At 41.4% G+C, this 13,284-nt stretch overlaps 1 protein-coding gene across 1 annotated transcript in view; it reads left to right on the top strand.

Moving 5' to 3' along the window:
• LOC125454922 (collagen alpha-1(XXV) chain) overlaps nt 1-13,284 on the top strand; it is a 196,856-nt gene that overhangs the window by 88,159 nt on the left and 95,413 nt on the right. Inside the window, exon 16 of the mRNA XM_059646613.1 lies at nt 4,128-4,172. Coding sequence (XP_059502596.1) covers nt 4,128-4,172 — 45 coding nt within the window. The remainder of the gene's footprint in view (nt 1-4,127; nt 4,173-13,284) is intronic.

Here is a 13,284-nt window from a genome sequence, read left to right as displayed (position 1 = left end):
ACCTTCCAATTGATGTGGCAACATTGTCAATAATTTGGATTCTTTATCCAAGTGTAGTTTCTAAAGCCACTTTTAGCATGAAGTTTGCTGAAAATTGTGCTTTTTGTTAGCCATAAGGTGGATCTACCTTTTCACTGCTTTGTTTATATGTGTGTGATCAACACAAATTTGTCAGAAGAAGAGACATACTGGACTCCCAATGTTATCACAAATTCATAGTGAGCCATTTGGTTTTGGTACAATGCTAAAACACCAATTCATTGACTGTGCCACTGGTGAAACCACTCTTGGATGTAGCATTGCTAATCTGTTTTTGCTTTATCTTCCTTAAAACTAAATGCGAAACTTTCCTTGGAGTGAATAAAGCACAAAGGTTTGGCATCTGAACTCAACATGATATGGGAAGCTATTTTAGCCATTCATGGCCAATAAGCAATTTTGTGAATTATACTCTGAATCCTTTTTCGTTTCGCAGGTGTTCCAAATCATGAACCTTATAAATTAGTTACAGATCTGTGTAAGCTTTCTGGCTCAGTAATGAACACTCTTGATTTTAAATCACGTTTTGTGTCTCTGTGATTTCTACTCCTTTATACTGCAGTGTCAGAGTCAACTGTTCTGGTCCCTGGAGTTAAATAGTTGATGTCTTAGAGGAAGTTTCTCCCAGAAATTTTATCCCATTGCTTTTGAGTTCTTCAATGTCTTGAATGTTACTTGTTCTGGTTACATTTCCTTTTCCAGTTTAACGCTTTATTGCTGGGGCAGACAGTTTTAAAGTGTCCAATCTTCTTGCTGGACTGCCACTGTGCAGGCCAATCTTCACCTCCAATACTACCTTACCCACTGCAGAAAGAACGTTGTGTAATGGCAGCACCACCCTTTGTGCTTTCACAGCTTCCGTTTCAATGCATTTTCAGTCTTGTACCTCGCAAACTGTACTGTCTCAAATGGTCTTCTCCAAGAAGAATTCCGTTTGCCCCAGATAATAACTCAGTTCTGCTTTCTCAGCTCTGCCTGCCTTGGTAGTTGCATTGCTTTTGCTCGTGTCAAATCTTCCCTTGAGTGTAATGAAAACGGATAGGTTCTCACCCAAGACTCCAACCTCAATATAATCCTTAATTAGGTAATCTTTCATAGTTCAATATTATGCTAATTGTGCTAGTTAATTTAGGTCATTCATGAAGGAACTCTATTGTCTCCTGGGTTTCTAATGCATTTGTTACTTTTTGGCCTGACTATAATTTAATATAAGGCTGAAATAAACATTGACAGTTCCAAAAACATCTATAAATATAGAAGTTTATTTATTTATGCCCTGCCCCAGTAACACAACACATGTAAAGCTGCTAATTGTACAGAGAGGTAATTGACTTTGGCCTCGTCGGTTTAACTACTAACCTCAAGACATTCAATACCTGGTAAACAATCTGTGCCAGTTTTGCCACAAAGTCTCACTTCTGTCGTCTGCAAGGTGTTAGAAAGGATTCTGAGGGATAGGATTTATGACCATCTGGAAGAGCATGGCTTGATCAAATACAGTCAACACGGCTTTGTGAGGGACAGGTCATGCCTCACAAACCTTATCGAGTTCTTTGAGGATGTGACTAGAAAAGTTGATGAGGGTCGAGCTGTGGATGTAGTGTATATGGACTTCAGTAAGGCATTTGATAAGGTTCCCCATGGTAGGCTCATTCAGAAGGTCAGGAGGAATGGGATACAGGGGAACTTAGCTGTCTGGATACAGAATTGGCTGGCCAACAGAAGGCAGTGAGTGGTAGTAGAAGGAAAATATTCTGCCTGGAAGTCAGTGGTGAGTGGTGTTCCACAGGGCTCTGTCCTTGGGCCTCTACTGTTTGTAATTTTTATTAATGACTTGGACGAGGGGATTGAAGGATGGGTCAGCAAGTTTGCAGATGACACAAAGGTTGGAGGTGTCGTTGACAGTATAGAGGGCTGTTGTAGGCTGCAGTGGGACATTGACAGGATGCAGAGATGGGCCGAGAGGTGTAAGATGGAGTTCAACCTGGATAAATGTGAGGTGATGCATTTTGGAAGGTCGAATTTGAAAGCTGAGTACAGGATTAAGGATAGGATTCTTGGCAGTGTGGAGGAACAGAGGGATCTTGGTGTGCAGATACATAGATCCCTTAAAATGGCCACCCAAGTGGACAGGGTTGTTAAGAAAGCATATGGTGTTTTGGCTTTCATTAACAGGGGGATTGAGTTTAAGAGTCGTGAGATCTTGTTGCAGCTCTATAAAACTTTGGTTAGACCGCACTTGGAATACTGCGTCCAGTTCTGGTCGCCCTATTATCGGAAAGATGTGGATGCTTTGGAGAGGGTTCAGAGGAGGTTTACCAGGATGCTGCCTGGACTGGAGGGCTTCTCTTATGAAGAGAGGTTGACTGAGCTCAGACTTTTTTCATTGGAGAAAAGGAGGAGGAGAGGGGACCTAATAGAGGTGTACAAGATAATGAGAGGCATAGATAGAGTTGATAGCCAGAGATTATTTCCCAGGGCAGAAATGGCTAACACGAGGGGTCATAGTTTTAAGCTGGTTGAAGGAAAGTATAGAGGGGACGTCAGAGGCGGGTTCTTTACACAGAGAGTTGTGAGAGCATGGAATGTGTTGCCAGCAGCAGTTGTGGAAGCAAGGTCATTGGGGTCATTTAAGAGACTGCTGGACATGCATATGGTCATAGAAATTTGAGGGTGCATACATGAGGATCAATGGTCGGCACAACATCGTGGGCTGAAGGCCCTGTTCTGTGCTGTACTGTTCTATGTTCTATGTTCTATGTTCCACACCGTAGGGATTCGATGATCTGAAATACAGGTGCTCAGAGTGCCTAAATGGAAACATTTTGTATAGAACAACCAAGCAGCACTTTTTCCAACTTGTCTTACTTTAGACCTTCCAGATACTTGAGACATTCTGGTCACAGTAATTTCTTCACCTGAGCTTTCTAATGTTCAGCATTATTCTGTTTACAACTGCTTCCCTCTATTGCACAGCTCTGGCACTGGTGATGGTGAAGGCCAATATTCTTTCTAAGATACACCGCTGTAGAGCAACCCAAAAGTGCTCGCCCATGAGCTGCACACAAGCCAGCCCCTTAATTTGCAATGTATGTTCGTACTACACAAATGAGGGTCCACCCACTTAATTGGGCACAGACTGTAAGAAGATTGAAAATTATGTTGGTGAGGAGCCTAAGGAGGAGCGAGATGAATTATCCACTTGGCAGTTCTTACTGAAAATATTTACAAACAAGTCATTCTGTGCATTCTGATGCAGCGCTCTGCAATTATTGTGTACTAGGATGTTCTTTGAACACCCAGCTCTTCTAGTTAACTGTAAAGCTGTTTACCAACTTCCATGACTGGGAATAGTAGTACTCCAGACAGGGTGCATTGCCTGGAGGATACCTCGACCCAGTCTCCGGCATGCTACCACCACCATTGGGCGTCCATGTAGCTCTGTGTTGCAGCATCACCAAATGCTTGCACCTCACTATAACCCTGGGCAATGGTACAGATCAGCCGTTCCCCATTGCAACCCTGGGAGATGGTACAGATTGGCTGTACCCTGCTGTAACCCTGGGAGATGGCACAGATCAGCCGGACCTCATTGTAACCCCGGGAAATGGTACAGATCAGCCATACCTTATGGTCACCCTAGGAGAGGGGTCTACACTGCAATCCTAAGAGACAGTATCAGTGTAGCTCCTGGAGTGAGAGCAGGGATTGAGCAGCAATAAACCGACAAATACTGCCCACCATGGGCTTTTTTTAAATCACCCTATTAAAAGATTTATAACTTGGAAACCATTACTTGGAGAATTAATGCAGAAGAATTCTAGCTATATTTAATTTAATATCACTCTGACAAACAGAAATCAAAAGGAGACACGTGGCATTGCGACTTAATTAAATCCCTCATTCTAATGTGCAGAGCACATCGGCTGAAATCAGGATTGTTATTTAAATGTAACACTTACATTAAATTATATTGTTAATCATTCTTCTTAATAGGCTTTGTTCACATGATAACTTAATGTTTCCTTTTTATCCTTTTGCCCTATCTACTCCTTTTGCATTGCCTGTTACTGTGTGACCCGGACCAGGGGGAGCCAGGTGAACTTGGGATGCCAGGCCGTTATGGAGCAAAGGTTAGTGCTGTGTGTTATTTCAAATATTGCAGCTTTCTTTCGATTAGTTAATAATTAGAAGTGACTTCAAAAGCATTGTGGATGCGAGATTGGTCCTGAGCTGATGAGTTTTAAGATGGTCAGAGCTGTCCAGATGAAAAGGTTGTGTTTTTAGAATCTGTTTAAGAAATGCATTTAGCTCAACAAAGCCTTCAACTGTTATACATAAATCCCTTCTCAGTGCACATCTCAATCACTATTGCTTTCCTTAAACCCACTCATTCTGTCCACATCAACGACCTTTCCCACTAAATTATTTCACAACTCTCTTGCACTTTTTAATACAAGTCTTGTCCGTCTTCTCTCTTTTTTAAAATTCATTCATGGGATGAGGCCATCACTGCCCAGGTCAGCATTTATTACCACGCCTAATTTCCCAAAGGACAGTTGTGTGTCAACCACATTGCTATCAGCCTGGAGTCATGTGTAGGCCAGACCAGGTAGTGATGACAGTTTCCTTCCCTGATAAACATTAGTGGTCCAGATGGGTTTTTCTGATAATCGACAATGGTCATCATTAGATGCCTCATTCCAAATATTTGTTGAATTCTAATTCTATTACTGCCATGGCAGATTTCGAACCCGATCCCAAGAGCGTTACAAGGGTCTCTGAATTAGTAGTGCACCAATAATACTGCTAGGCCATTACCTCCCTCTAAAGCTGAAATTCTACCATCAACACCTTAATGTTTTTCCATTGAGCACAACAGGCAGGTCTGGTTAGCCTGGTGCCCATGTGGCTGGCTGACCATTTGTTCTAACTGGAGGATTTGTAACCAAAATTCTTATGTTCCCAGCCCTCTGTCTTCAAACATATCGTTGTTTGCATTCATTTTGAAATGAGAAATTCACATTGATGTGCTTTGTAAAATGTTATTGATTCAACAAAGTCAGCTTCCAGTGGAGCAAAGCCAGTACGCACTGAATCCAAATGCTCACCTTCAGGATTCACATCCAAGAAAGCATACTAATATCTCTACTTCCTCAGAAATCTAAGGAAATTCAACATGTCGACAATGACTCTTATTAGTTTTTATACATGCACCATTGAAAGCACCCTATCCAGATGTGTCACAGCTTGGTATGGCAACTGCTCTGCCCAAAATTGCTAGTAATTACAGAGAGCAGCCCATTCCATCTTGCAAACCAGCCTTCCTTCCACTGACTCCATCTACACCTCCTGCAGCCTTGGGAAAGCAGCCAACGTAAGCAAAGGCCCCTCTCACCCTGCTCATACTCTCTTCCACCTTCTCCCATCAGGCAGAAGATGCATTGGTTTGATTTATCTGATTAGCTAGCAAAGCAATACATTCCACTATATCTCATTACATGTGACAATAATAAATCAAAATAAATCAAACTAAAATCAAATCCTGTGAAAGCTTGTCCAGGGTGAGGTTTTCATCCTGTGTGCATGTAAATATATTTACATTCTATGGAAATGTCATTCCATTTCTGGTTTTGTAGCAGACCGCTTGTGTTACACAGGTTACAATGATCTTCAGCTTCACATGCATACAAATTGTGTGACATTATTTGGATGTGAAATGCCTTTAGATAACAGATATGAGATAAACTCAAGCATAGCAGCAGAAAACATCATGCCCAATGTGATAAACCTGCAGCTGACTTGAAGCAAGCCACTATAAAGTGCTCAGATAGTCCCATTGAATTAAAGGAATATTTTTCACCTTTATTTATATCTTTGCACCTTTTGTAAGAGCTTAAAGCTGAGGCAGTTCTCTTGACAGTAACATTGAACCATCATCACTAACCAGGGATCAGAATGCTGATGTGTAATGCTGCAGAGAGAGCTGCTTGAGTCGGATTGAGGAGGAAGTTTTGGCTCAGTCTATTATGAGCCAAACAAGAACCTCTTTAAAACAGCACCATTTGTATCACAAATATGTAATATGTCAAAATAAAGAGGCATGGAAAGGTCTGAGACAAAGGCCCCGATCATTTAAGCTGAAAGCTTATTACCTTGCATCATAGGGTCACTAATAAATTTAAAAAAACTCCAGGACTTACCAACAATGCCCTGTGGAACCACCTCAGCGTCTTTCTGCTATTCTGATTGTGATATTAATACTCAAGCATTCCAGCTTTCCTGTTTGGACAGATCTAGCTTGGGACTTCAGTCCCGGAGGAACCTGTGGTTTCTAAGCTATGGCTAATATTTTGAGTGATTAACGTTAAGGGGGCAGGTGTAACCCAGTCAGTGATTAGTCTCACACCTGTTGGATGTAACATCAACAGTTCCAGACAGTCTAGACTGACAGCTCCAGAGGACTTATTAGGGACCAATTTAAACCACAGCAATATCATAAGGAAATCATCAAATCCATTGCCCTGGCTTTTGGAAGCTGAGCTGAGCTCAAGGAAGACCAGGTCTTTCACACCTCATCACTCTACTTCCTTTGTGGATACATTGAGAGACACTTTAAGAAGAGAAGGTATGTATGGTGAAAATAGATTTTCAATTCCTCCTCCAAGTAACACTAAACTAGGAGAAGCTGGAAATCACCTTATAGCACAAATGTGCATTTTAAATTGATCCAACACTTCATATTTCACCTTTCTGATGAAGACTGTATATCTGATGTTGAGTAGTGAATGTCTCTCCTGGTCTTTAACAATGGTCCAGCCGTGTTAAAGAAAGGAAAACCCGTGACATCCAGGTGTCATGCAGACATCTTCAAAGTAGACTATAGGAAGGGAGATCTTTGTGAGATCTGCAATAGTGTCACTCACCAAGAGTCTCCAAGTTGACATCTGTCAGCAACTTCCTGTTGAAAGTGAATGTTAAAACAATAAGCATCTCCCATGAGGGAGAAGATGGTTCAAATAGCTTTTGATATTGGAGGAGATCATCAGCTTGACAAGAGGTCATGAAAATGGTGCGACGGATCATCCACCCAGTTTTCTATTGAATCAATGAAGATTGGTAAGGAAAACGTACATGATTATGTCACCTGTAGCGTGTACAAGATATTGTAGAATGATGGGGAAGTGGTATGAAAGAGGGAGGATTAGGCGAAGGAGGATGCCATCCCTTCAATGGTTCCAAACTTTCCACTGACCATGCCATCAGCAGCAGCTACCCCAATAGTGGCCAACACTGTCTTCTCTGGGAAGGTGAGATATGCAGCAAGCAGTTAGAAAGGCAAATGGTATTTGCTATTGCCACAGAGTGTTGGCCTTCACACATTAGGATTTGATTACAAATGTCTTACAGCAGTTGTACAGGGCCTTGGTGAGACCACACATGGAGTACTGTGTTTGATCTTGATCACCTTGCCTAAAATAAAATATACTACCATAGGGGCAATACAGTGGAAGTTCACCAGACTGATTCCTGTGTTGGTAGTTTTGTCATCATATGTGGAGAGATTGGGTCAGCTGGGCCTGTATTCACTGGAGTTAGAAGAATGAGAAGGTATAAACTTCAGTCAGAGCTGGACAGACCAGAAGCAGGGATGAAGTTTCCACTCATCTGCAGTCTTAGAACAAGGGGTCCCAGGCTCAGGATACGTAGTACGCCAATTCAGACTGAGATGATAAAGGATCTTCACTCAAATGATGCTGAACCTGTAAAATTCTCTGCTACAAAAAGTTATGGAAGCCTAGTCACTAAATATATTTAAGAAAGAAATATTTCTTTAATGGCTGAAGATATCAAGGAATATGGGGACAGAGTGGGAATTTGTCACTGAGATAGAGCCAAGGTTATGTTGAATGGCAGAATGGGCTCAATGGGTTGAATGACACATTCAAGCACTGATTTTCAGTTTTCCATGTGTTTCTCCACCTTTGGTTAGCTCCTTCTGCCTTGGATATGCATAACCTTGTGCTGCAGGGGGGATAGAAGTGTGTCAGTGAGTGTGATATAATTTGTAAGTGTTGTGACTGCCATAAATGCATAGCTCCATGCTCAAACTGTACAGTGTGAATGTGAAAGTTTCAATAGTGTTAAATATGTGTCTGCTAAATCACATGAACTTTCGATCTGAGTCCTAATGGATAAGGTTGTTGACATGTGATGGGGATGTGCTGACTTGAGCAATGACTGAAATAGCTGGTCTCGTTGATGGGATTTGACTTTTGAAGATGTATTTATCAACCTTGACCACTCACGTAAAGTCACTAAATTTCTTGTGGCATTACATCTAGATCTTCAGAGCTGGATGTCTCACATCGATGTCCATGTCTATCCACTCCCACGGCTCCTTCATAGTGTGCCTGAAGAGGGGCCTATCTTCTGCAATTCTCTTTTCTGCCTTCTCCATTGATGCTCGGATAAGAGATGTTCCTCTCTTCCACATTGAGCCATCCTTTCCGAGGTCAGAATCAGCTCCCACAAGACTCCCAGCATTTCCACTAGCCACAGTGCACCTCTGCTTTAAGAGTTGTAAGCTCAGAGGATGGGATACCAACTATGACAGCAACAGAATAGACAACTCTAAAGATAACAAAAGCATGAGCTATGTTTCAGTGGTCGATGGGAAGTGGGCATAGTTAGGAAGAGGTATGAGTGATTACCCTTCAAATCAAGACAGCATTTGACCAAGTAGAGCGTCAAAGAGCCATGGCAAAATTGAGCTCAAGAAAATTAGTGGTGGGGGGTGGTGGTGGAGCAGGGTGTGATGGGAGAGTGGGATTCTTCATTGGTTGCAGACATACCCAGCATAAAGGAAGACAAAAAAAGAAATTGCTGGAAAAGCTCAGCAGGTCTGGCAACACCTGTGAAGAGAAAAAAGAGCTAACATTTGGGTCAGTTGACCCTGTCATCAGAACAGCACCCAAAACGTTACCCCTGATTTCTCTTTACAGATGTTGCCAGACTTGCTGAGCTTTTCCCGCAATCTCTGTTTACGTTTCTGGTTTACACCAACCACAGTTACTTTCAGTTTTTACAAAGGTAGACAGTGTGTTTATTAGAAACAGATCATTTCACTGCTCAGAGATCGCTGCAGGAGTTTCAAAGCTGAAGTTCTAGACCCAATCATCCCCTATCATCTTGTCAATGAACCTGTATTCATCATGAGATGAGAATTGAGGATGTTCACGAACGGTTGCAAGTTGTTCAGATCCATTCACAACTCCTTCGATACAGTCTGGGACAATATGCAGCTGCATCTGGACAAAACTCAGGCTTGGGGCTTGTAAGTGGCAGGTAACATTCACACGAGCACTCACAGCCCAGCCATGATCATCTCAAGGAAGAGAGAATTTAATGCTCTCCTCTTGACACACAATGGTAATAGCATTGCATCACTAAATCTCCCACTAGCAACATCCTGACGATTACCATTGACCAAATGAACTCGCCATGTAAATACAGTAGCTGCAGGACTGTGCCAGAGGCTGGGAATTCCACAGCAAGTAACTCACCTCCCCAGTGTCTCTCCTCCATATCCAAGGCATTAGCCAAGAGTTTGATAGATATGTATTTGTTTGGATCGGTGCAGCTCCAACAACATTCAAGAAGCTTGACACCATCCAAGACAAAGCAGCCCGCTTGATTGGCACCACACTCACAAACATTCTCCACCAGTGATACTCACTAGCAGTAGTGTGTACCAACTGCAAGATACACTTTAGTGATCCATCAAGCCTTCTTCAACAGCATCTACCAAACCCATGACCTCTACCACATGGAATGATAAGGGCAGTTTGGAGAGGGCATGGAAATAAAAAGAGACAAAGCCAGGCAGGAATAGGAATTCAAGGCGAGGAAAGTGAACTAGGTTGAGGGAGCATTATCTGAATAGGACAAGGGAAGGAAGCATTAGAGGCAGCTCATTGGGCAATCTCTTTTGGTGTCCTCTAATCCCCTAATTGTAGCATTCCTCTGCTTCTTGAATGGTTCCTCAATTCCACCCAGAAGACCATTACAACAGAACACATGTCTAATATCAGTCCAGTTCTGTACAAGTATCCCTCATGTCCAATGCATGTCCAAGTATCACTGTGCAAGTATTCAGAGAGAAAACATTTTCCAAAACTATCTGAATGTTTTAGATTAAAAAAAATAGGAGGCACAATTGACTGGACTGAAGTAAACCTCAAAAATGTAAGCCATAATTTGTTTGAAAAGATGAAAGATTTTCCTCCTTGGGGCTCACTCATCCATCATGTCTACAGTGGACTCTGAAGGAGACAATTGTACTTTTCATGCTGTGCACATGTAACTCATCAAAGAAACACACATTGAAGTTTACTTAACAGCTTCCATTTTTGAAACAAGCTGTGTTCTTTTCTCGTCTCTATGTGTCCCACAAACATTCACACTTTCTTTATAACAAAACATTTTGGCACATGTATGTAGTTTATTTTCCCCCAGGTTATATCTTTTGGCAGGGTTTCACTTGTATTCATAGGGTGTCTGCAAACCTCAGTCACAAGCTCATGGTATTTCACAGCTGTCTCAACAGTGAAGCTGGTAGCAAGTCAGTTGCATATCTGGAGGCTATGAATCTAATTCTCAAGTAGAGCATTGGGTTGTCTTTTCTCCCACAGTCACAATTTTCTCTGTTTTTTTCCACTTTTTATCTAGGGCGACCCATTGCCAAAATAATGTCATGCTTATAGCTAGACAATAAAGAGACCAAGAAATAGCACCATCAAATGCCACAAAGTGATTTTGCAACTTATAAAGGCATAAGAATTGCTAAATGAAAAAGCATGAAATGCCATCTGGTTTGCCTACTACCCTGGTATTACATGCCAGAACAATAATAGATTTGATGATGAATCATGTCAATCAATCTGTAGCAGTTAGTCCACTTTAGATCCACACACGAGTGAGGACAACCCCCAGTGATAGAGGTTTGTGAATCAGAGGTTCAGTCACATGTTTCTTCCAGACATACTACAGTTACCAAATTTCGTGGCTCAGATTACACACACACTCATGCAAAATATTATTTCCTGGAAGCAATTTATTCCGTTTTCATTTGAATAAATCTCTACCTGCTGTCTCCATGTCTCCCGGGGATGGATGTCCATTGATTTATCGCTCACACTGAAATTGTTTCTTAGATTGGTTTTAAATTTACCCCCAACCAAGCACAGGACATGTCCTGTGGTTCTTTTTCACTAGGCAATTTGAAACAATTGCTGACATTTATTTTAGTTGATTTTGAATTTTAAAATCAATAATCACATACAACTCTTTTCCAGTGATAAATCGCTTGGCCTGTATAATTGATGTTTATAATTAGCCCAGTCATCCCTCAACCTTTCTGGCTGCCCTGTACTATATCCTCTCAATCTTCACAAGATCCTTTAGCTCCTGTGTCAACTGAAACTGCATGCAGTATTCCAAGTGCACTTTCCTCCAATGATTCATAAAGTGGAAGAGCTACTTCATTTATAATGGTTCAATATTGGCCTTTTCATAAATCTCAACACCTGATTTGCTTTCCTCAGTGTAACTGAGCATTGTTGCAAAAGCTTCAGTTTGTTGTTGATTCAGGCTTCAAGGTTCTTTTTCAATTTTCCATACGTGTTATTTTCTTTTCCATTTCAAGTATTATCTGACTGTTTTGGCTTAACCTGTGAAGTGCTGTGCACTTATTTATGCTGAATTTCATTTGTCATTTGTCTGCCCAATTCCCAGGTATATTGATTTTGTCTTGCAACGTATCCTGTTCAGTTTCGTGGACCAACACTGATAACTAACTACATTATCTGTAAATCAAGCCACTGACATTCAGACTCTAACTTGAGATTACAGCAGTGTTATATAGTATCCTGCATGACCCCAACAGCTGACTTTCTGCCAGATTGACAATATTCTGTCTGCCACATGCTTTCATTTCTGTCATTTCCTGATTATGTATCCATTGTTTTAAATATCTAATGAGGTCCACACCTTTCATATTATTACCTGATAGAATGCTGTACTATGTGGGAGGCCACTAAATTCCACATGTTAGTTTAATCATGAGTGTGCCACAAAGATGTCATGCAATGATATATTTCACTGAAATTTATGTTATTGCATCATGTTGTTGTATAAAAAAGTACGCAAAAAGGTAAGAAAGGTTTTAGTGAATAAAACTTCACAGACAGGCACTTGAAGTTAATTTCACAATGGATAGTGAAGGTATTATGGTATTGAACTAGCTTTATACAACGGGAATGTTTTTCAAATGTTTGTCACCTTTCTCTTTGTCTGCTGAGAAATGGCCATGCAAGTGAGGAATGGTGATGAATGTAGGAGAGGATAGTTTATCTACCCTCTGGAGGTTCAGAGCTCACCTGATATTATTTTCAGGCGGGTCTTTGGTTGGGTAAGTATCGGACTCCCCTGAGACATGCAGGAAGCTGCTCAATTATGAGCCTTGGATCCCTTCACCAGCTGAAGGATCTCAACTGCACATTTCAGGTAAAATGGGTGAAGAGCGCACTGCGCATAATCCATTTATTTGTATCATGCATTGCATAGTCAAGCTAGAACTGAACAGAAAAGAGATTTGAATGCTTCGTTTTTTGAGGAAAAGAGAGCCCGTCCGCTAGCATATCTTCAAATAGCTGTTGGACCATGTAACGTGCTGTGCACTGAGAACCAACCCCCTTCCTGCTCACCCCGGGTATGACCTGCCAAATAATTTTCCAGCCTCCCACACCCAGCATGCAACAGCATCATGTTTGCCGAGTCTCCACAGTTCAGAGATAGCATCGAAACAAAGCCCTCAACTTGTATGTGGCAGTCTCTGAATACCAGCTGCAGGAAGGCAGCAAGCCACTTTATTGAAACCAAACCCATTTCAGTAGTAGTCAAAGATCATCCTCAATGTATCCGGAGAATTAAAATGTGATACCTGAGAAAAACACTGTGAAATAAATAATCTGTGTAATGTTGCATTTAAATTAAGACATACAGTGTATTTCATAAACTGGCCATTTTTTAAATTTGACATTCTTAACCTTGGGGTAGATAGTAAGACCAATCAATCCAGTTCAAATCAAACATTTGCTTGTTTGTATTCCTTCTAGTTGGTTAGTTGTCATTTGATAAGCAGGCAGTGATCATCACAGTCATCATTCTTCCAATGTGGATGTC

This window comes from Stegostoma tigrinum, chromosome 1, assembly GCF_030684315.1.
Source record: "Stegostoma tigrinum isolate sSteTig4 chromosome 1, sSteTig4.hap1, whole genome shotgun sequence".
In the NCBI taxonomy this organism is placed as follows: domain Eukaryota; kingdom Metazoa; phylum Chordata; class Chondrichthyes; order Orectolobiformes; family Stegostomatidae; genus Stegostoma; species Stegostoma tigrinum.
Note: the sequence above shows the minus strand (reverse complement) of the source record. Positions and strands in the feature narration are given on the sequence as shown.